Below are 23,747 nucleotides of genomic sequence, written 5' to 3' on the forward strand. Positions count from 1 at the left end.
TGCTTGCTAGTTCATTCTTGACGTTTTCCCTTTATTGAGTAATTCATCTCCAGAATTTTTGTCAGGACTTTTCTAAAGTTTCAATATCTTTGATAAAGTACTCACTTTGTTCATTAATTTGTTTTCCAAGTATATTAAATTGCCTGTCTGTATTTTCTTGCATCTCCTTGAGTATTTTCAGAACTGCAATCTTGAACTCTCTGTCATTTATGTCACATACTATCATGTGTTTGAGTTTGTTTTTCTGGAGTTTTGTTTGTTTTCTGAGCTGCCTTGCTTCCTTGGTTATTCTGGTATTTGATGAGTTCCTTCTCTGTCTAGGAATCTCTGTATGAGTGGCACTTCTTTAGCAGATTACTACAAAGAAGTCTGTCTATTATTTTCCAATAGATAGCATTACATCACAACATTTCTTAGTTCTGTGAATCTTAATGGAGACCCCAGCAGTGCCTTTGGCTGTGATTAGTGTAGCCATGATGCATGGGGGTAGAGTTGGCTGGGTAGACTTCTTTGTTTTGCCCTCCTGGTTATGATGACCTGATCATTGACAGGTCTCCCACGTGCCCCGACCAAGGAAGAGTAACGGAATACACCCTTTGCTCAGGGAAAATCGTGGTTCTGTAGTACTAGTTCTTGGGTTTGTAGATAGTGTGTTCTGAAACCCAACACCAAAGGCAAAGGAAGGGAAGTTCTGGTAATCTATGGTGGCAGAACTCTGTGTCTTTGTTCCCCTTCCAGCCACTCAATAACCACTGCAGCACCCCTGCACCATGTTCTTGCCCAGATCTCTGGGTTCAGCTGCAGCTTGCACTGCTCACTCCTGCAGTAATGCCCACCAAATCTCTGTGCTCACCCTGGCTGAAGGGAGTGCCAGCCACAGCTAGATTTCTCTCCACTCCCAGCTAAGCCCCATGGTGAGTTCCCAGCTTCACACTGTGTCTGTGGTTTGTCTCAACCCTACTCTCTGTTCTCCTCTCCTGTTTGTTCTCATTTGCCTACCTTTAAATGCTCTAGTGTGCAGATCTCTCAGGTGTGCCTGTGTATTGTTCAAGGAATATTTGCTGAGGTATAGTGGTTAAAATGTTGAAACACCAAGGGGAGAGACAAAGGGGGTATCTCACTCTGTTTATCTGATGTCACTTCTTAGTCTTGATTTCACAAAGTATTTATTTCACAAGTAGATTAAGTAGAATCTCTCATTTCCTAATATTAATATGGTTTTCCTCCACAATTTTATATATATTTTTTCCTTTGCAGAAGGAGATTGGAAGGTGACTGTTGTTACTGGGGATCTTGAAAATGCAGGCACCTCAGCAACAGTATCGCTTTATGTCTATGGAGCAGTAAGATGTTCAGGTCCAATTATTTTAGGTTCTGGGAAACACCAGCTGTTTAACGCTAACAGCGCAGATATATTCAAGGTAAAGTTGCTATACTATAACCTTCTTGTTAAGATACCTTATAATCCACATCCCCTAAGATGAAGTAGAGGATTTTTCTGTTTGTTTTACATTTGCATTATAATATATTGATAAGCAAAAAATTGATTTATCCTAAGGGAGTTGGAAAATGAGAGTAATAAAAGAAATAGAAAATTTTAATTCTTACCCACTTTTCCTTTGCCTAAAGGCAGCAAAGTATATGAACATTAAAGTATCTAAAAATTAGAGTAGAAAATGTACTTCTAATCCACTGTCAGGTCAAATATCTCAATTTTTGACTCTTTTCTTGCCCTTGTTCACATCTGTGGAGTGTGATGCTATGATGAAAGATGATGAACCCCATGGCTAAGACGTGGTCTGAGGAGTCAGGTGGTCAAGATTTGAGTGCTGACTTCAGCAGTTACTAGCTTGCAATTTCGACAATTACTGAATTTCTATAAGCCTCAATAACACTTACCTCAGAGGGTTATCATGATCATTAATGAATTAATCCATATTAAGTATCTAGTGCAGTACCTGAAATCCTCAATGAATGTTTGCTATACAGGTTTGTAGCTTCTTATTTACAAAAGGAGCTACATAGTCTTCATAATTATACATTTTATTAATTAAATATTGAGTAAATAAAATTTGCCATTTCATTTGCTATTAATAGATATTTAAATAGCTTCTAAAGTCTTACTGTTATAAACAATCCTATAATGAACATATTTTTTACCTTAGTTTCTTTTTTTTCTAACCAAAACTATCTTTTTTCCTTATAACAAATTCTGAGAAATGAGATTACTTTTGACCCATTCTGACAAAGTACTTTTTAAAAGTGCCTAATTTATAGCACTGTGCCTGGCAGAACATAGTAAGCAATTGGTAAATTTTAATTCTTCTTAAGTTATTAATACACATTTCAAATTATGGTATCTAATTCTGTCATATATGGTGTTTAATTGTTTAACATGTTTTTTTAAATCCTCACCCAAGAATATATTTATTGATTTTACAGAAAGAGGAATGGAGGCTGGGGAAGAGAGAGAGAAAAAGAAACATTGATGCGAGAGAGAAAGTTTTGTCGGTTGCCTCCTGTAGGTGACCTGACCAGGGATCAAACCTGCAGCCTACGTATGTGCCCTGACAGAGTATCAAACCCACAACCTCTTGGTATATGGAATAATGCTCCAACAAACTGAGCAACCTGGTCAGGGTGGTATTTAGTATTTTTAAACTAAAATTTCTCAATACCTTTTTGCAAGTTTCAGTATATGACTGTGGATCTGTGCAAGTTATCTGTACTTGTTACATTTTAATTTTTAAAAAATTATTAAAATATAATTGGGCTCTGGCTAGTGTAGCTCAGTGGATTGAGCGCGGGCCTGCGAACCACATGATCGTGGTTCAATTCCCAGTCAGGGCACATGCCTGTGTTGCGGGCTAGTTCCCGGTTCCCGGCAGGGGATGAACGAGAGGCAACCATACATTGATATTTCTCTCTCTCTTTCCTTCCTTCCCCTCTAAGATAAATAAATAAAATCTTTAAAAAATGTATAATTGGCATACCATAACATGCATTCATTAAAATATAGTTCATGGTGCTTAGTATGTTCAGAGGTATACAACCATCACCACACTGTAATTTAGAACACTTTTATGTTTTTTAAAAAATTGTTTAATTGTGTTTTGCCATTACCATTTAGTCTCCTTGTATTTCTCCACACAGCTACCACCTTGTTGTCCACAATTATTCCAAAAGAAAGCCTATACCCATTAGTAGTAAATTTTCAATCCTCTATCCTCCAGCTGTAGAAAACCAGGAATCTTCTTCCTATCTCTGTAGATTTGCTGTTCTAAATAGTTTGTATAAATGGAATCATAAGCATGGAGACTATGTGTATGGCTCTTTTCCCTTTTACTTAGAATAATATGTTAAGGTTAATCCATTTTGTAGCATGTATAAGTATTTCATTGCTTACGGCTACATAATTAATCATTGTATGGTTATGTCATATTGTATTTATCTGTCAGTTAATTTAGATAGTTTTTACTTCTCACCTATGTGTATGATTATTATGAATAATGCTGCTATGAATATCCACATATGAGTTTTTGTGTAGATAAATGTTATCATTTCTCTTGGGGAAATACCTAGAAATAGAATTACTGCATCATTTGTTAACTCTATGTTTAACACTTTGAAGAACTGTCAAACTGTTTTCCATGGTACCTGAACCATTTTTACATTCTCACCAGTAATGTATGAGGGTTCCTGTTTCTCTATATTCTCATAGAAAATTTTTATTATCTGTTTTTTATTCTGCCCATCCTAGTGTGTATGAAGTAATGTCTCATTGTATTTTGATATTTATTCCCTTATTGAGTAATTATGTTGAGCATCTTTTTTATGTGTTAGTTGGGTATTTGCATGTTTTCATTGGAGAAATGCTTATTCAAATCCTTTCATTTTCATTGGATTATTTAATATTTTTACTAATGTGTCTGAGTTTTTAAATATATTTCAAATATGAGTCTCTTTTTACATATATGACATAAATATTTTCTCTCATTTTGTGGGTTGTCTTTTAATTTTCTTTTAAAATTATATAGGTTACGCTATTAAAGTTTTCCCCATTTTCCCCTTTTTGCCCCTACACCCAGCATCCCCACTCCCTCAGGCAATGCCCACAACTTTGTTCATGTCCATGGGCCATGTATAAAAGTTTTTTGGCTTTTCCACTTCCTAAACTGTACTTCATATCTACATGACTGTTCCATAACTACCAATTTGTGCTTCTCAATTCCTTCACCTTTTCACCCATTCTCCCAATCACTTCCCCCTTGTAGCTTCCCTTAAACCATTCTTCATATGTATTATTCTGTTTCTGTTGTGCTTTTTGCTTAGTTTGTTTTTTAGCTTCAATTTTAATAATTACATATTTATTGCCCTTTTATTTGTTCATAGTTTTAATGTTTTTCTTAAACAAGTATCTTTAATATTTCATGTAATAATGGCTTGGTGATGATAAAACCCTTTAGCTTTTTCTCATCTGGGAAGTTCTTTATATGTTCTAAAATTCTAAATGATAATTTTGCTGAATACAATAATCTTGGTTGTAGGTCCTTGCTTTTCATCATCTGACTATTCCTTGTCAATCCCTTCTACCCTGCAGAGTTTCTTTTGAGAAATTGGCTGACATTCTTATAAGAACTCCCCAGTAGGTAACTAACTGCTTTTTTCTTGTTGCTTTTGAGATTCTCTCTTTACTTTTAACCTTTGGTGGTTTTTTTTTTTAATTTTATAAAGATTTTTAATTTTATTTATCTTTAGAGGGGAAGGGAAGGAGAGAGGGAGAGAAATATCAATGTATGTTTGCATCTCATGGGTCCCCTGCTGGGAACTGGCCCACAACCCAGGCATGTTCCCTGACTGGGAATTGAACCATGATCATCTGGTTCACAGGCCCGCACTTAATCCACTGAGCTACACCAGCCAGGGCTAGTGTTTTGATTATGATGTACCTTGGTGTGGTTCTCTTTGTGTCCATCTTGTTTGAGACTCTCTGTTTTCTGGACTTGTATGTCTATTTCCTTCACCAAATTATGCAAGTTTTCTCTAATTATTTTTTCAAGTAGATTTCCACTGTCTTACTCTTTTTCTTCTTCTTTTGGCACCCATATGATGTGGATATTGGAACACTTGAATTTGTCCCAGAAACTCCATTCACTATCCTTATCATTTTTTGTTCTTTTTGTTGTTGTTGTTGTGATTATTTTTTTTAGTTTGTTACGTTCCAAATATTTGATTTGATTCTTGGCTCAGTCTACTGATTGGACTTTTTAAATCTGTTGATGTACTCACTTAAGTTCCTTGAGCATCCTTATAAGCAGTGTTTGAACTCTGCATCTGAAAGACTGCTTATCTTCATTTTATTCAGTTTTTTTTCTGGAGTTTTGTTTTATTCCTTCTATTGGGCCATGCTTCTTTGTCTTTTTATTTGGCAGCCTCTCTGTGTTTGTTTCTATGTATTATGTAGAGCTGCTATGACTTCCTGTTTTGGTAACATGGCCTAATGCAGTGTCTTGTGGGATCCAGTGTCACAGCCTCCCCTATCACACAAGCTGAGTGCTCATGATACACCCTCTGTGCGGGTTGAGTATATTCTCTTCTTGTTTTTAAGCCTTGATTGCTGTTGGCAGGTCAATGGGTTAGATTTACCCAGGCCAGTCAACTGCAAGGATGGCTATAAATACATGCTACCAAACTTCACCCTCTGTGGTAGATCAGCTGTACAGAGGCCAGCTTCACAGAGCAGGGATTACTTCAGCAGGGCTCTCTAGCATCTTGGGTTTTGTATGGGGCCACATGGCATAAGCTATCAAGCAATGGGCAGCTGGCTCCTTATTGTGCTGTACTTAAAGATGCCCTACTGAGGCAGGCTCTGAACCAAGGCCAGCTGCTGCTAGTGCCAGGACTGGAGCCACATAGCAAGGTATGGTGCCTCACTAATGCCAGCTCTTCTTGTTTGAGATGACTTAGGAAGATCAGAACCATGTGCCATGATAAACCATTTGTATCAAGAAGCCACTATTAACCTTGTGGGTGAGCCTTTAAATTAGGTGGGTCAGAGAGTTTCAGGGATCACTAGGGAGGAGCAAATGATGTGAGCCAGATTGATGAAGTCTCAGATATTTTGCTCTCTAGCTTTGTTGGGGTGGGACTCAGAAGAGGAACAATGGCTTCTGGAGCATTTCTGGCTTAGAAAAAGCAGTCCCCAAGATCTCACCCTGATGCCAGACACTTTACTTCCTTCCTGTGTGCCACTGGTGCCTTTCAAGCTGCTGCTCCCATGTTGAAGCTCAAGGTGAATGAGTCTGAGTAAGTCTATGTACAGATTCTTTAAGAGTAACTACCTGGGAATCCATCCATTTCTTCTCATGACTCAATGTGTACTGGTTTTTACAGCCAGATGCCATGGGGGTTTATCTGCCTGACAGTGGAAACCTGGGCTGGGAAGCCTGGTGTGGGGCCGGAACCCCTTGCTTCCAAGATATTCCTGCTGATTTTTATCCACCATACATGGAGGTAGGGCCAGCCTGTTCCACATATTTGCATCTCCACCCTCCATACCAGTCTGGATGAATGTGTTTTTTTCTTTAGTTCTGTGATTACAGAACCTCCATTCAACTGGATTTCTGCTGGCTCTGAGTGATGGATGTTCTAAAGTTTAGTTGTAATTTTGATGTGGTAGTATGAGGTGGCAAACCATGTTTACCTATGCTGCCATCTTGGAGATCTAGTTCTTATATCATTCTTTATTAATTTCAATTTGGAGAAATTTCACACTATAACAGTAGCATCCAAGCACCTATTGCTAATAGATTGTGGAGCTGTGATTCAAACCTCTGTCTGCAGTCTGTTTCCAGAGTCTAGGAAGTTAGAAATGAGCAGAGCAAGAAGAATGGGCCAGATACAGAAGGTCACCTGGGTCAAAACCCCAGGTGCATTGTAATGGGCAAAACTGGAGAAACAAGGACCTTTCCTCCCCTAGAAAATGCACTCTTAATTTTCTGGATGGTATGTATTTTAATTATGTCTGGTGTCATTTTAAGTCAACCTGAAAAATTCCCTTTAGTATTTCTTAAATGGAATTTCTACCAGTAATGAATTCTCTGTTTTTTTTCCCCTTTATCTAGGAATGTCTTAATTGGCATGTAAAATTCTTGGTTGGCAATTTTTTTCTTCCAAGTTTTTGAAGATGTTATGCTACTGTTTTCTGGCTTCATGATTTCTGATGGAAAGAGAACTGTTAATTTTATTGAAAATCCCTTGTGTGTGATAATTTGTTTTGCTGCTTTTAAGATTCTCTCCTTGCTTTTGGCTTCCAGTAGTTAGCCTATGTTGTGTATGTATGTAAAATGTCTTCCTGCAGTTTTTCCGCTACCATATTTGCAGTGTTGCTGTTTTTAAGGATATTGTGGAGCTGGGTAGAGAAAAATGAGAGTAGATCAAGTCATAATGCACAAACCCTTCTGTCCTTACCAAGGTTCATAGTTGTTTTTGAATAAATGCCACTCAGATTGTTTCAAGACTTTGATTAATTTCCAGAGTCTTAAAGTTTTTATTTTAATAATTTTGCCATTATTCTATGGAGGAATGTATTTACAGAAGGCTTAAATATGACATTCTGTAAATCCTTTTCTACCTATTTTTATCTTCATTATATTCTGTTCTATATTATTGAAATTTCTATTTCTGTATCAATATTATTAATTTATGGCTGTGATTCTATTATCTCCTGAAAATAAGAAATAGCTCAAAGTAAATGTGACTTTGAGAATAAAATATGTCATGTGACCAAATCCAATGGAAATTAACAGCCACCAGCCAAGTGGAGTTGAACCATTAACTATCTCATTACTGTCAAAACAGTCAAACTTTTCCTTTTGTATAACTGATTCATGGTATATGTGGCAATGTAGGGAAACTCTAATGCTCCCCTGACCCAATCACAAGTCTTGAAGGGGCACTTGAATGTAGGATGATATAAAGCACAGAAGAGGATTCTAGTTTCAAGAAAGAAATTTCAAAGTGATGAAAGACCATATAGTAATTTTGGTAGCTACCATCTATAGACTATAGAGTGAGTCAGCATATAGGAGGACCTGAAATTTCATTGAGAGCTAGGCTGAAGGAAATGAGGCATCCTCAGAAAATAACCAAGACAGAAATCAGAACAAGCCATTCATTATAGTGGAAAGTTTTAAGAGAATAGTCAGAGGGGATATTCTAGACTGGGGCTACACCTCATTCATTTGCTAAATATTGAACCTTATCCATTGACTAGCATGCATCAGACACTCATGAACATCTGTTGAAAGCATGACAGTTTAATGGAAATGACTGCTAGAATTTCTTTAATACCTGTTGTTTTTACCTAACACATTCATTGTTGAATTATTCTTCTGATATTATGCCCTCACCTTGAGGGCATAATAAAGGCATCCCATGTGTCTTGTATGGTTATTATTTACTTATAAACTTTCTCAGAGACCTAGCCGAGCTTTTTATTGCATTTTTATAATAACTAAATAGTGTTCTCTGTTGCTTGGGACAAGTTAGTGGCTAGTCATTCACTCTTAGAAAGTAGTTTCCTGTTTCTGGTTTACTACTGTATGAAGTCAATTAATTTTGTAGATAAATAAGTATAATATTTATTATGGACTCATAGGGTACTTGCACAATTGTCTGAATATCCCAATGAACTTATATAAAGTGAATAATACATAATACACTTTTTTGCCTTTTTAAATGTAATTCATATCATCAAGGAATTAGAAGATACATATTTGAGTTTGAACTCTTATCCTTTACTAGCTAAGTAAATATAAACAAACCACTTAACATTTCTAAGCTTTAATTCCCTCTTTTGTGAAATCAATACAATAATGCCTTATGTTATTTTACTTATTGAAAGAGTTACAAATTGAAACACTTTATATAAATTATAAAATATTCTTGTCTTTATATTCCTGAGGCTAACTCTTATGATCCTGCCCACAAATGGGGTAGACTTCTTGATAGGGTGAAATTTAAGATGATGTCTCAGATGAGTGAAGATAGGAAGGCAACTTGGCAGATGGTTGGTAGGTAGCTATTGCTGGTGTGGAGCATCTTTGTAGAAACATGTCTGGGTGCTAAAGTAGGAGATTGAAACAGAGGGAGCCAGGATTAGGTTGACTGGGCTAGACTAAACAAGCGAATGCTTAAGTAATAGAACATTCATCTTGGATTTTTTCAGTGTTTAAATGATAGATGTCCATGTAGATCTACAAATGATTAGCCATTAGCTTAACTGATGTGAGCATGTCATTTCATTTTGGCATAATTCTTTGTGACTTTTTTCTTTATATTTCTCTCTCCTTTTCTTTATTTCCCTCCTCTTCCTCTCCATCCTCTTTCGTTATCTCTTTTTTTCTTCCTCGAACCTTTCTTTCCTTTCCTTTCCTCTCCTTTGTGTGTGTGTGTGTGTGTGTGTGTGTGAACTTGAAATTTGGAGTTTGGTTATGTTTCACATTGACTCAATTTAGCAGCACTAAGCAGTGTCCTGCTGACATAATTGACTTTCCTGTGGATAGCAGATCCCAGGGATGACTTAACTAAATCTTTTCTTCAGTTACAAAAATTGAATTATTTTCTAATAACATACACATTTGAAACACAAAATTTTCACATATTAATACTTATCAGGAATAACCAGCAAAGTTTCTTTGCTTAAATGTAGAATAAACTACCAATGCCAAAACATCAATACAGAATAAATTACAGAAAGCAGACAACTGTTTTCTAGAAGGAAATGTTCTCAGAATGACTAAATATTAAAACAAAAAGACTTTGACCTTAAATAGTAATGATTTTTTAAAAATTTATTGGGGGATTACTGAAAGAGTAATGTCCACTTTGGCATGTCCACTCATTAGGAAGCCAAAATGTTTGAGGAGATCCAAGATGCAATGTAGAAAGTGAAAGCAATACTCACTTCCTCCCTGGATGAAACTGGAATTACAACTGGAATTACAACTTAAAAATAAGAAAAGATAAAAATGGTAGTTAGCTTTACATGTTAATGGTTCTTAACATGTAAACGGTAATGTGTTCTTAACATGTAATGGTTACGTGTTCTTAACCGTTAACATGTAAAACTAACTACCATTTTTATTGTTCTGGATAAAAATGGTAGTTAGTTTTACATGTTAACAGTTCATAATAAAAATGGTAGTTAGTTTTACATGTTAACGGTTAAGAAATACACAAATACCACAAAAATGTCTCATTTTACTTGAAAAGACATGATGTTTACTTGTGGATGGGTGTGAAAAAAATTACAGCTTGTGAGTTATTGTCAAGGGGTAGAAGAAGAGCTTCTGAGAAGTGGAAGGAAAGTTTAATACTATATGTGGATAAATGTGACTTATAACACACACAATACACTGAGAGAGCTGATAGATGGTTGAAGTGTGTATGTGTGTGGTTTCTACAGTCTTATGTAACTTGATTCAGCTAAGTGGAGCTTTCTATTGGGGTGGCCAAACAGTTCATTTAGTTTTTTCTGCATAATGGTTCTAGTAGTGCTTAGTTGTTTTTAACTTTATTTGAAACAATTTTGTTAGATGGTATTGTGACAATTGTCATATCAGCATGCATTTAAAAAAAGTTACCAAAATGGGTGGATTTTCATGTAGCCATTTTAATATGAAAGATGGAAGAAAATAAGCAACATTTTGGCATATTATGTTTTATTATTTCAAGAAAGCTTTAAAGAATGCAGCTGAAATGCAAAAAAAAAGATTTTTGCAGTGCATGGAGAAGGTGACATGACTGATCAAATGTGTCAACAGTAGTTTGCAAAGTTTCTTGGTACTATAGATATTTTGGCCAAACAATTTTTTGTTATGGGGCTGTCTTATGCATTGGAAGATACTTAGCAGTACCCCTGCCCTCCACCCACTGGAAGCCGATGGTGGGAGATAGCCAACATACTTAAAATATCCAAAGCAATAGGTACTGGTAAAAATGAAAAAATATGCTTTTTTTATTTTACAGAAAAACTAAAGGGACTTTTTGGCCAACCCAGCATTCATTTATATACAAGAATATACATTAAATGCACATATTGAGCAAATGTAAAAATTGCACTTATGCTCAAATTTCCCCTTAATACATCAATCATGTAGGAACAAATTCACATTTTAAAACAAGTGTTATAGCAAAACTGATTATTCTGTATATATTATAAAGAACTAATAGCTTATAAATATTTGTTCTTAATCTACTTCTTATTCTAATTTCCAATCTCAAGGTTATGAAGACATGCTCTACTTAAAAACAAACAAACTATTTTTCCATGGGATTCTTGGCAGTAATTAAATCAATGGTTCCATTTATATTTTTATGATCTGACCTTTTAACCTTATATACAGTATGTTTCTCCACTGCCATCATCTTCTATCTACTCAAAATAGGTAATTTTTCTGTACTTGAAGGGCCCTACTTTTTATCTTATTGTGTCTGCCATCTAACTGCCTTTTCCTCTTGTCAATTAACAAACTTAAGTGAAAGTGCTTCCATATGTAGAGCCACCGTTTATCTTCACACTATGGTAGACTCTCTAATTCCTTATAATCTCACATAATGTGCATCCTTATTGGGCTTCTTGTATTACTTAATTTAGGTTTATATCTCCCTTTTATTTCTTGAATCTTTGTTAAAGATCTCCTTATTTTTTGTTGTTCTCTTTTATCTCTTATATTGATTATTGCAATAGTTATATAATAGAATTTGTAATAGTTATGTAACAAAATATGGAAATACAGAATGGTTTCTTGCAGGTGAAAGTATATATTTCATCTCCCTGTTTGTTTAATCTGTACATAGAACATATACAAAAACACAGGGCTAGACTCAAAGGATGGAGGAGTATAAATTGGTGGAAGAAATATCAATAATTTAAAGTATGAAGATGACAGCATCTTATTGGGAGAAAGTAGCATTGATTTGAAATGACTTCTGATGAAAGTGAAAAATGGAAGTGCATTTCAACATCAAGAAGACAAAAATCATAAGTACCAAAAATATACAACTTTAATAAAGGAAATGAAGACACCAAAATTATTTTAAAATTTTGCTTATCTTGGTTTAGTCATCAACTCCAGCGGAAACTTCAGCCAACAAAAACTAAGAGAAGGCTCAGACTTGGAAGGGCAAAAATGGGTGAATTAGGGAAGAACATCAAAAGCAAATATGTCACTAGTGACCAAGGCTAAGATCATCTATACCCTCATATTCCCAGTTACTATGTGTGCATATAAAAGCTAGGCAGTAAAGACTGACAAGAAAAAAATTCATTTGAAAAATGGTGCTGGAGGAGATCTATAGATACCCTGCACTGCTAGAAAGATGAACAGGTGGGTCCTAGAGCAAATTAATCTTGAAACATTGCTGGAGGAAAAAAATGACAAAATTGAACTTTTCCTACATTTAGTACATCATAAGAAGGCAGGGTTCTTTCTAAAAGACAATAATGCTGGGAAGAAATAGAAGGCATCAGAAAAAGAAACAGAACAAATATGAGATGGACTGACTCCACAAAACAAGCCATAGGCATGAGTCTACAGGAGCTGACCAGGGCTGTGAGGACAGAACATTGTGGGCATCAGTCATTCATATGATTCCCAAAAGTCTTAGCCAACTCAATGACATGTAACACAATCTCTCTGAGTGAGATCAGTAAAAGAGCTCTCTTGAAAAACAATAACATTCTACTTCTCAGCAAATTCACCTCTCTGAGATTAGATGATGATGGATGGTTGGATGGATGGATGGATGGACGAATGGATGAACAGATAGATAGATAGGGTTTTCTTCACCAGGTTAGGGAAGTTTTCAGTCATTATTTCTTCAAATAGGTTCTTGATCCATTGCTCTCTCTCTCTCCTCCTTCTGGTACCCCTATAATGCAGCCATTATTGTGCTTCATGTTGTCCCAAATGTTGCTTACACTATCCCCATTTTTTAAATTCTGTTTTATTTTTGCTGCTCTGATTGGGTGTTTTTTCTACCCTGCCTTCTAAATTGCTGATTTGAGCCCCTGATTCATCCAACCTCTTCTGTATTTCTTGCAGTGTATTCTTCATTTCAGGTATTGTATTCTTCATTTCTGATTGGTCCTTTTCCATAGTTTCTATGTCTTTTTTCATGCTGTTGAGCATCCTTATAACCATTACTTTGAATTCTCTACCTGATAAATTTCTTGCCTCCATTTTATTAAGGTTTTTTCCTGGATATATATTTTTATTTTTTCATTTGGGGCCTGTTTTTTTATCTCCCTACTTTGGTTGCCTTTTTCTGCTAATTTCTATGTATTGGATAGCTCTGCTACAACTCCAAGTCTTTGTGTGGTTGCCTTATATAGTAAGTGTCTGTGATGATCCACTGGTTCAGTCTTCTTGAACTGGGTGCTCTAAGTATATCCCTTTTGTGGGTTATGTGGGCCTTTCTATTATAACTGAGTCTTGATTGCTATTAGCCTCTTCACAAGTGTAATCAACCATCAGGCTGGTTGACTGTGAGGTTCAATCCCAACTACAATGTTTGAGCTACTATGCTAGTGCTGACCACACAAAACATAATTTGCTGCAGACGTGTTCAGTGCCTGTCAATATCTCCCTTGAATATGCTGCTTGTGTAGCTTATTGGATGCTGCTGTGATGTTGCCTGAAACTGGACACCGGGTGTTTGTTCTGGGCCTCTTCGGAGGATCTCCAGTGCAGCTAATGTCAAACATCACCTGTGACTGTCCCTGGGCGACCTTTCTGGAGCTACAAGTCATCAACAGTTTGTAACTGCCTCTGCTCAGCCTCAGTGTGTGCAGAAAGAATAAAACTGTGCACCAAGGCTGCCTCAACCATCAGGCTGCCCAATAGGTTAGGTCACTGAAATGACTTCTGGCAGTATTCTTCAACAGGTTGTAACATCCACATGGTGGAGCAAGAAGGAATTCAGAGGGAGGGACTATTGCTTTCCCCCGGGGCTGATGCCACAAAGAAGGAAGTGCTCCACTCAAGAAAAACTATGTTTGTAGTGTGGGAGAGTGACTCAACACAGAGACACTGGAGCCTGTCCCCTCAGCTCCTCCAGAACCATAAACCCCAAAGTCTCTTCATGCAACTGTGATCCATTCTTCCTGCCTAAGAGCCCAGAATATGTGGCTATGAACAAAATTTTGTGTGTTGGCCTTTTAAGAGAATGCCTGTGTCTCTAGCTGATTCTTGCCTCTTTCTGATGGACAGAAACTTTTCTGCTTTTCACAGATAGATGTATGAGGGTGTCCTTTCCAGCGCTGGTGCCATGGCTGGCAAGTCTGGCTTGGGGTTTAGGCCTCATGCTTCTCAGTAGGTACCCACCCCTACAACTGAGATATCTCTCTCTAGAACCTCAGCCTCTGTCCATATGAATGGAGCCAGCCTTTTTTGAGTGTTTTCCCTGATGCTTATCAGTCTCCTTTGTTATAAGACTTGTCTTCAGATGTTTATTCAGAATTATTGTTCTATAATCCAGAACAATAAAAATGGTAGTTAGTTTTACATGTTAACGGTTAAGAACATGTAACCATTACATGTTAAGAACACATTACCGTTTACATGTTAAGAACCGTTAACATGTAAAACTAACTACCATTTTTATCTTTTCTTATTTGTAAATGTCACTGATGAAGTTTAGAGTGTTGTTCTCCAACCTAGTTTTTTCTATAAATCTTGTGGTTTTTATTGAATAATTTGTTGTATGCCGATTTTTGTCATTATGGAATGTAAAGCTCTTTTTAATTGAAGTATAGTTGACATATAATATTATATTATTAGTTTCATCATGTATAACATAGTGATTGACCTTTATATACCTTATGAAGAAATCATTATGGGAAGTGTAGTACCCATCTGTCACCAAAGTTATTGTGATATTATTGACTGTATTCCCTATGCTGGACTTCACATCCCCATGACATTTATTTTATAACTACATGTAAGTTTTTACCTCTTGATCTTCTTTATCTCCTTGCCTATTTCCCCACCACTCAAGGCTTTGTCACCTATCAGTTTGTTCTTCATATCTATAGTCTGTTTAGATATTTTATTCATTTGTTTAGTTTTTTAAATTCTACATATAAATGCAATGATACAACATTCATTTTTCTCTGACCTATCTTACTTAGAAAAATACCCTCTAAGTTCATCCATGTTGTTGGAAATGGCAAAAAAATATTTTAATAGCTGAATCATATTTCATTTATACATATATGTATATGTATGTATTTCTTCTTCATTCATTATCTATGGACATCTGGGTTGTTTCCATGTCACAGTTATGGTTATTGTAAATAATGCTGCAATAAACATAGGGGTGCATATATCTTTTCAAATTAGTGTTTTTCTTTTTTCTTTGGGTAAGCTTTCAGAGTGGAATTGCTGGGTCTCTTGTTATATCCTTGGTTTTAAAGTCCATTTTGTCATGTATTGCTACCCCAGCTTTATTTTCTGTTCCATTTCCATGAAAATCTTTTTGTTTCATTCAGTCTCTGTGTGCGTTTTGATCTGAAGTGAGTCTCATGTAGGCAGCACACATAAGAATCTTGTTTTTATCCACCTAACCCACCCTATTTCTTTTGAAGGGAACACTTAGTCCATTTACATTTAACAAAGTAATTATTGATAGGTATTTACTGATTGCCATTTTTTTAAGTTTTCATACAAGTTTTATAACTGGTGGTTCTAGTACCTTTACTTATGTTTACCTTTACTAGTGAGGTTTTTTCTTTCATATATTTTCTTATTTCTAGTTTTGACTTTTCCTTGTCCACTTAAGAAATCCCCTTTAACACTTCTTGTAACACTGGTTTAGTGGCAATGAACTCTTTTAGCTTTTGCCTGTCTGTGAAACTCTCAATGCGTCCTTCAATTCTGAATGATAATTTTGATTAGGTAGAGATTCTTGTCTGTTTGTTTTTCCTTTTCATCATGTTGGATATATTGTGTTGCTACCTTCTGGCCTGAAAAGTTTTTGTTACAAGATCAGCTGATAGTCTAGTGGACATTCCCTTAAATGGAACTAGTTATTTTTCTCTTCATGCTTTTAGGATTATCTCTTTAACTTTCCTTTTAACATTTTAATTATGATGTGTTACTGTGGTTATTTTGGGTTAATTTTGTTTGGGACTCTGTCTGTGATTTCTGGACTTGGATATTTGTTTCCTTTGCCAAGTTAGGCAAGTTTTTAGCCATTATTTCCTCAAATAGATTTTCTTTACTTTCTTTTCTCTCTTCTTCTGGGATTCCTATAAAATGAATGTTTAGTATGCTTGATGTTGTCCCAGAGGTCCCTTATGCTATCCTTGTTCTTTTAATTTTTTTTTCTTTTTCCTTTTTCAATTGAGAGATTTCTACTATCCTGTTTTCCTGATTGCTGATGCATTTTTCTGTGTTATATAATATGCTATCGATTCCCTCCAGTATAATTTTCATTTCTGTTGTCATATTTTCAGTTTTGATAGGTTATTTTTTACAATTATTTTTTAAGATTTTATTTATTTATTTATCTTTAGAGGGGAGGAGAGAGGGAGAGAAACATCAATGTATGGTTGCCTTTCGTGTGTTCCCTGCTGGGAACTGGCCTGCAGGGAACCTGCCTGCAACCCAGGCATGTGCCCTGACTGGGAATTGAACCGTGATCCTCTGGTTCGCAGGCCTGTGCTCAATCCACTGAGCTACACCAGCCAGGGCCTATTTTTTACAATTCTTATCTCTTTGTTGAAGGTCTGACTGAGCTTATCACTTCTTTGCAGAGTTTTATGAGCATCTTTATGTCTATTACTTTGAATTCTTTAGCATCTGACTTCTATTTTGTTTAGTTCATTTTCTGGGGTTTTATCTTGTTCTTTTATTGGACATATTCTCCTGTTTCTTCATTTTGACTCTTTGTTTCTATGCATTAGATCAGCTACATCTCCTAGTCTTTGAAAAGTGGCCTTATTTAGAAAGTGTTTTGTGGGGTCCACTGATAAAATACCCCCTTGAACAGAATCGAGTGCTCCAAAGGTATTCCTTGGGTAGACTACAGTGGCTTCCTGTTATAGTTGGACCACAGCTGAAGGGGGCACACTGGAATGTGAGGCTAGTCTCTGGCATGGCTGGCTGTAAAGCCTGGCTGCAACTGTTGCATGTGAGCTGGTGTACAGGGCAGGCCGTTGGTGTGGCTGGTTGTGAGGTCCAGCCTTTACTATTACAGATATATCGCTGGGTGATGGTGCTGACTAAGACTGACAACTGGTTATGACTTACAGTAGTAAAATTTCACATCTGATAGTTTTGACATCTGTGTCATATCTGAGTCTAGTCTTGATTATTTCTCTGTGTTTTCAGATTTGTTTTTTTGTCTATTCCATACTTTGTAATTTTTTTTGTTGAATGCTGCAAATGTTGTATATAACAGTAAATATGAAGGTCAGTATTGTTTATGTTTGGAGATAAGCATACCTTCTCCTGCTCAGTATTTAGTGTAGGAGTTTGCATTAATGTAATCATTAGTTAGGCTGGGATTAATACCTGTTGTTGCTGTGGTTATCTTTAATGTAGTGACCATATTTCTTTAATAATATTTGTGTTTAGGATATAGCCTAATTTTCCAGTTTTTCTCAATGTTTGCTTCCCAAGTGACTTTAGTGTCCCTACTTGGATTTGGCCCTCCTATCTGTCTGGTGCACCTCTCCCAGCGTATTCCACTGTTAGTTTTACTGAACAGTTGTCAGTGTGACAATGAGAGGGTGGGGGTAGGTATGGTCCTCTGATATTCTGATTAAACCTCAGTCTTGGTCAGGCCTGGATCTGGGGTCTGTGCCCTTTACAAATGTTCCTGCTCTTCTCAAGATATAGTGGTTTTAGCCCATATTTCTGCTTCTCTCACAGGGTCAGAGTTTTTTTTTCCCTTCATGTTTCTCTGTCCTAGCCCTCAGGTGATTGTTTTTGTTGCTCTTTGCTCTGTAGATTAAAGCTTCTGTTTAAAAAGGTAGGTAGGGAAGATAGGTCTGGGCCAAGTTTCAAAAGGGATTGCTGTTTTTCCTCCCAGATGGCGCCAGAAAGAAATATCCTCAGTGCTCTTCCTAATCTACCCTGCAAGTATGCCTGGTGGGGTTCCTGAATGACAAGTCTTCAAGAAGTTTCAAACTCTTAAGATAGTTCACATCTAGCTTTTAGAAATTTGTCAAAAATTCCTAGATGAATTACTTTACTGGTTTACATGAAATCTGTTAGCATCTTCCCCTGATAAGCAGATATTTGACTTTTGTTGCTCCCTGCATAAATATGGTTTTCTTTAGGTTTTGGGTTAGTTTTTTACCCTAGAACCTAGTTGTCAAGAAAACTCATGCATTTATAGATTGTACCATCTTTATTTTGTGTTGTTGTTATAAAGGTAACAATGATACTTTTTCCAACTCTCTATAATTCTAAACTAAAATTATGAGTGTTTGTGTGTGTATGTGTGTGGTGTGTATGTGATATACACACATACACAATGGATTACTCATAGTTTACATATATACACTATATATATAATATACAATAATAAACTATATATAGTTTATATATAATATGTAACATATATACATAAGCAGATTTATTTATCTCCCTTTTGTTAAGTTTTTTAGAACCATCATCACTGATGAGTTAAAAATAATATATAAAGTTAAAAATGTATAAAGGCTCAGTAACCAGTTATTGAAATAAAATTATTTAGAAAAAATCCACAATACTCCATTTCTCTAAGAAGGGAAAAAATGACCTAGAGTGTAACAAAAAAAATGAAGTCATAATCAAGAAAAAACTTATAAATAATAAAGGTTAAATAACCTTGAAATAATGTTAATGTTTTCTTATTCTCTGAAATTATTAAACAACAACTGGAATATTTTACTGTATCTTTATTGAGATGAAAACAACCTATAAATAAGAATATTTATTTTTAAATTTAAAATAAACTCTTTAATTGTGATCTTCAATATTATGCACTGAACATTTAAGAATATAGGCTACTTTAATGAAAAAAAGAGAGAAATAACAAATATCAACCTGGAGTATAGAGACCAGACAACCCCTATCAAAGCTCTTAAGTAGAATAAGATAAAATCTAAACAAAATGTTCATCAGTTTGTCATAAAGAATTTTAGGAGGACCAAATTGTTTCTTCTTTCTAAATACAAGGTGTTCAAAGGCTATTATTCATTTTAATGTAGTTTGGCAAGCATTTATACAGCACACAAAATATTTTCAACACTGTCTTAAACTCTCTGATAGGTATAGAGCTATAAAATACCAAATAATCACACTGAAGAAAATGGACATATACACATGAAACAGATAGGATTCTAGAAATTTTATCTTAATGTCCATTTAGCAGTGCAGATAAAAGGTGCTTTATGGTGCTCAGAGAAAGAATCTACAGTTCTCTCCTGGGACTGGCTAAAGCAAACAGCTGAGCTGTGGACAGTGGACCTTTTGAATGGGACCAAGGCACACTGGAGATGCTATTCTGTGAAAGCAAGGTAGCTTACTAAGCCAAAGGGAGAAAAGAAGTTGGCCTCTTTTTGGATCCATAGCTCATTCTTATTCTGTTCTTATTTGTGCTTCCCAAATATAAATTTTCAACCAAAACCCAGCAGCATTTGTGCTTTTGCTGTGTATTCCCTACATTTTCTTAAACTTGTCAGGCAATCAAGACTCCAAATTGTGATTTTAAAAAAATATTACTAAAAACTTTGGTTTATTATTTAGTCATAAGGACTCACCTAAGAAAACTAAGAGTCCAGGGAAATGTGTAAAAATAATGGAATTATAAAGTATAATTTCTGAGTACTATTGAGGAAAAGATGCTCTTGAATAAGTTCATTAATATAATTCCTTATTGTATCAAGAAGTAACATTAATTTTTGTATAGTATTATTTCATCATTTCTAATATGCATTATATAGTAAAAAAGTGGAGAAAACACATATGCTACAATTTATTTAAGGAAAAGGATATTATATAAATATATCCACATATGTACAACTGTATATTCTTAAATTAAAAAATAAACACTTGAAAGATAAACTATATGCTAATAAGGAATTGCATTTGTGGGAGAAGGTGCTAGGTCAGAGGGGTCAGGAACAGAAACTAGGCTTCTTTGAACAAACCTTATTTTGCAGGTTTGGTTTGGAAACATATAAATATTTAATGTATTTTTTAAAGTAACCCCTAAAGGTGAAAGGAAAATGAAGCAAATTAACCTGTATATCTAGATGATATAACAACACAAACAAGGATAATTTTAAGTTACTTTAAAATCTAATAATTTGACTGTACAACTCTGATAAGATATACAGTAACCATTTAGTGACAATATTTTTGATATTAAATCAAATACTGTTTTATGTCTAATGTGGGATAAAGTACATGAATGTTAGTACCAGGGAGAACCACTTAAAATTCACTGCTTCAGAAAGGCTAACATAAAAAAATGTGGACAAAGGTTTACCAGGCAAAAAGGAATAGTAAGACAAGGGCCGCAATGCTGACAACTAAAAGCACTAAGGCCAAAAAACCATCAAATATGATAAAAAAGGACCCTTTGCAGTGTTAAAAACTACATTTCACAAGAAAGGTAAGACAGTTATGAATGCCAATGCATAAAATAACACAGAAAATACCTATATTAAACAAAAGCTATGAGGAGATGCAAATTTTTAATAGAAATCCACTAATAATAAGGGACTTTTATCACTTATTTCAAAACAGGTCAAGTTGACCCAAATTAATCATTTACACAAGAACTATAAGCAACATAATAAATAAGGTTGATCTTTTGTTTCTGTATCAAATGCTACCCCTTAATAATAAAGACTACTCCCTCTTTTTGAAAGCACATGGACGTGTTAACAAAATTTGGGTGCCAGCAAAAGTACTTGTGAACTTTTTGTATAGAGGTGTTCGTTTCACCTTGGAGCGTAGGATTCTGAAAAGCTGCTCAGGTTTCTCTGCTCTTCATCAGCATCTGAAGAGCACTGACAACAGAGACAAATTCAACAAGGTACACTGGCAAGGTCTAGAATTTGGGGGGGAAAACTGACAAAATATTTACTTCTGAGAATGTTTTAAATCATTCTAGATACAGGGTTCTTATAAGCATCTTTGAGTTTTTCTGTCCAGATCTTTTAAACATCTTCTGAATGTTGTTTCAACAAATTCATTCATATATTCTTATGAATGCATTTCTGTTTTTTATGAATTTGTTATGCCTCACTGACTATTTCTAATTCCAAACTATCTTTTAGGTGACGTATCTGTATTACAGCAGGATATTGTCCTTGACATTTTTCACTAAGTTTGAATATTAGCCTCTAACATCAGAATAAATAAAATGATGTTCTTGATTTTTCCACTAAACTCGAGGTACAAAAGTGAAATAAAGGAAATGATGGATCAAGATAAAATAAACCAACTTTGTGAAAGATTCAACTTTTCAACACTCACACAAAAAAAAATTGATAATCTCTTTTATTTGTTAAAGAAATGTAATCATAATGAATAACCTTCAAAATTAAAAACAATGGGTTCAGTTGGGATCACCGGCAATTTTATCAAGTATTTAAGGAAGAAATGCTACCAAATACTGTACAATTTATTTCAGAATATAGAATGAGAAGGACTCATCTATGAGGTCAACATTACTATAGTACCCAAACCAGACAAAGCCATCATAAGAAAAGAAACTACAAGCAATATCTCTAAAGGATATATATGCAAAAATCCTGAACAAAATATTAGCAAAGTGAATCCAGCAATGTATAAAAAGATTTATATGCAGTGATGAAGTGGGGTTTATCCAGATATTCATAAAGTAAGTAATAAAATCCATCACATCAACAAACTAAAAAAGAAAAAACACATGAATATATCAATAGATGCAGAAAAAGTAATTCAATAGAATCTAATATACATTCATGAAAAATACTTTCAATAAACCAAAAAGAGATGCAAATTTCCTCAACTTAATGAAGAATATCTGCAAAAAAACATAAGGACAGCACTATGCTATATGATAAAAATCTTGAAACCTTTTTACTAAGATCAGGTACAAGTCTCCTCTCACCACTGCTCTTCAACATCACTCTAGAAATCCTAGCTAATGCAATTAGATAAGAAAATGAAATAGAAGGTATATAGTTTCAGAAGGAAGAAATAAAACTCTGTTCACAGATAACACAAGTGTCTATGTAGAAAATCCAAAACAATCATCAAAAAACCCCTGGCTAATAAGTAATTAAAGCAAGGTTGCAGGATATAAAGTTAATATAGAAGAGTTCATGGCTCTTCTATATATTAGCAATGAATGAGTGAAAGTTAAAATAAAAAATACAATACTATTTATCTGTACCACTCAAAAATGAAACAATTGGGTATGAATCTAAAACAATATGTGCAAGCTCTATATGAGGAAAACCACAAAACTGTGAATAAAATTAAAGGTGTAAATAAATGAAGAGATATACAATGTTCATGTGTATAAAGACTCAATATTGTCAAGATGTCTGGTTTTTTTTCCATCTAAACTATAAAGTCAGTGAAATTCCAATAATGATTTCAGCAAATTATTTTGTGGGTATCAACCAATTGACTCTAAAATTCATACCCAGAGGCAAAAGACCCAGAATAACCAATTCAATATTGCAAAAGAACAAAATTAGAGGACTGACACTACTTGATATTAAGACTTAATGTAAAGTTACAGTAAGCAAGACAGTGTGATATTGGGGACAGAACAAATAGATCAATGGAATGGTATAGAAAAGCCAGAAATGGATTCGTATATATATATATATATCTGTGTGTATACATATATACATATCAACTGATCCCTGTCAAAGGAGCAAAAGCAATACAATGGAAATAGTTTTCTCAATAGCTGGTGCTGGGACATTTGGACATCCACATGCAAAAATGAATCTAGATGTGCATCTTACCCTCTTCACAAAAATTAACTCAAAAAGATCATAGCCCTAAATGTAGAACACAAAACTATAAAATTCCAAGAATATAACACAGGAGAGCACCTAGATGACTTTTGGTTTGGTGATGACCTTTAAGATACAAAATGAAAGCCATGATATTACATGAAAAAAATAGATAAGTTGATTTATCAGAATTCAGAACTTCTGCTCTGTAAAAGACAATGTCAAGAGACTGAGAAGAATACCCACAGACTGAAAGAAAATATTTGCAAAAGATATACCTGATGAAGGACTGTTATCCAAGCTACACAAAGGACTCTTAAAATTTGACAATAAGAAAACAGGACCATTTAAAAATGAAATAATTAGGTAGAAGTCTAATATGTATAATACCTATATGAGGAAAACTGCAAAACCCTGATGAATTAAATCAAAGAGCCAATTTAAAAATGGGCCAAAAACCTTAACAGAGACCACACCAAACAAGGCAAATACACGCATGAAAAGATGCTCTACATAATATGTCATCAGGGAATTTCAAATTAAAACAACAATGATATACCACTACACACCTATTAGAATGGCCAAAATTTGGCACAATGACAACATTAAATGCTGATGAGGATATAGAGCAACAGGAATTAGCATTCATTGCTGGTGGGATTGAAAAATGATATAGCCCTTTGAAAGTTAGTTTAGTAGTTTCTTGCAAAACTAAACATGC

The 23,747-nt window shown here is 35.0% G+C and overlaps 1 protein-coding gene across 1 annotated transcript in view; it reads left to right on the forward strand.

The window, feature by feature from the left end:
• RP1 (RP1 axonemal microtubule associated) overlaps window positions 1–23,747 on the forward strand; it is a 301,141-nt gene that overhangs the window by 215,361 nt on the left and 62,033 nt on the right. The window contains exon 26 of the mRNA XM_037031824.1: window positions 1,258–1,421. Coding sequence (XP_036887719.1) covers window positions 1,258–1,421 — 164 coding nt within the window. The remainder of the gene's footprint in view (window positions 1–1,257; window positions 1,422–23,747) is intronic.

The sequence above is a fragment of the Sturnira hondurensis genome, unplaced genomic scaffold (genome assembly GCF_014824575.4).
Source record: "Sturnira hondurensis isolate 20B ecotype Veracruz unplaced genomic scaffold, ASM1482457v3 Scaffold0021209, whole genome shotgun sequence".
Taxonomy (NCBI): domain Eukaryota; kingdom Metazoa; phylum Chordata; class Mammalia; order Chiroptera; family Phyllostomidae; genus Sturnira; species Sturnira hondurensis.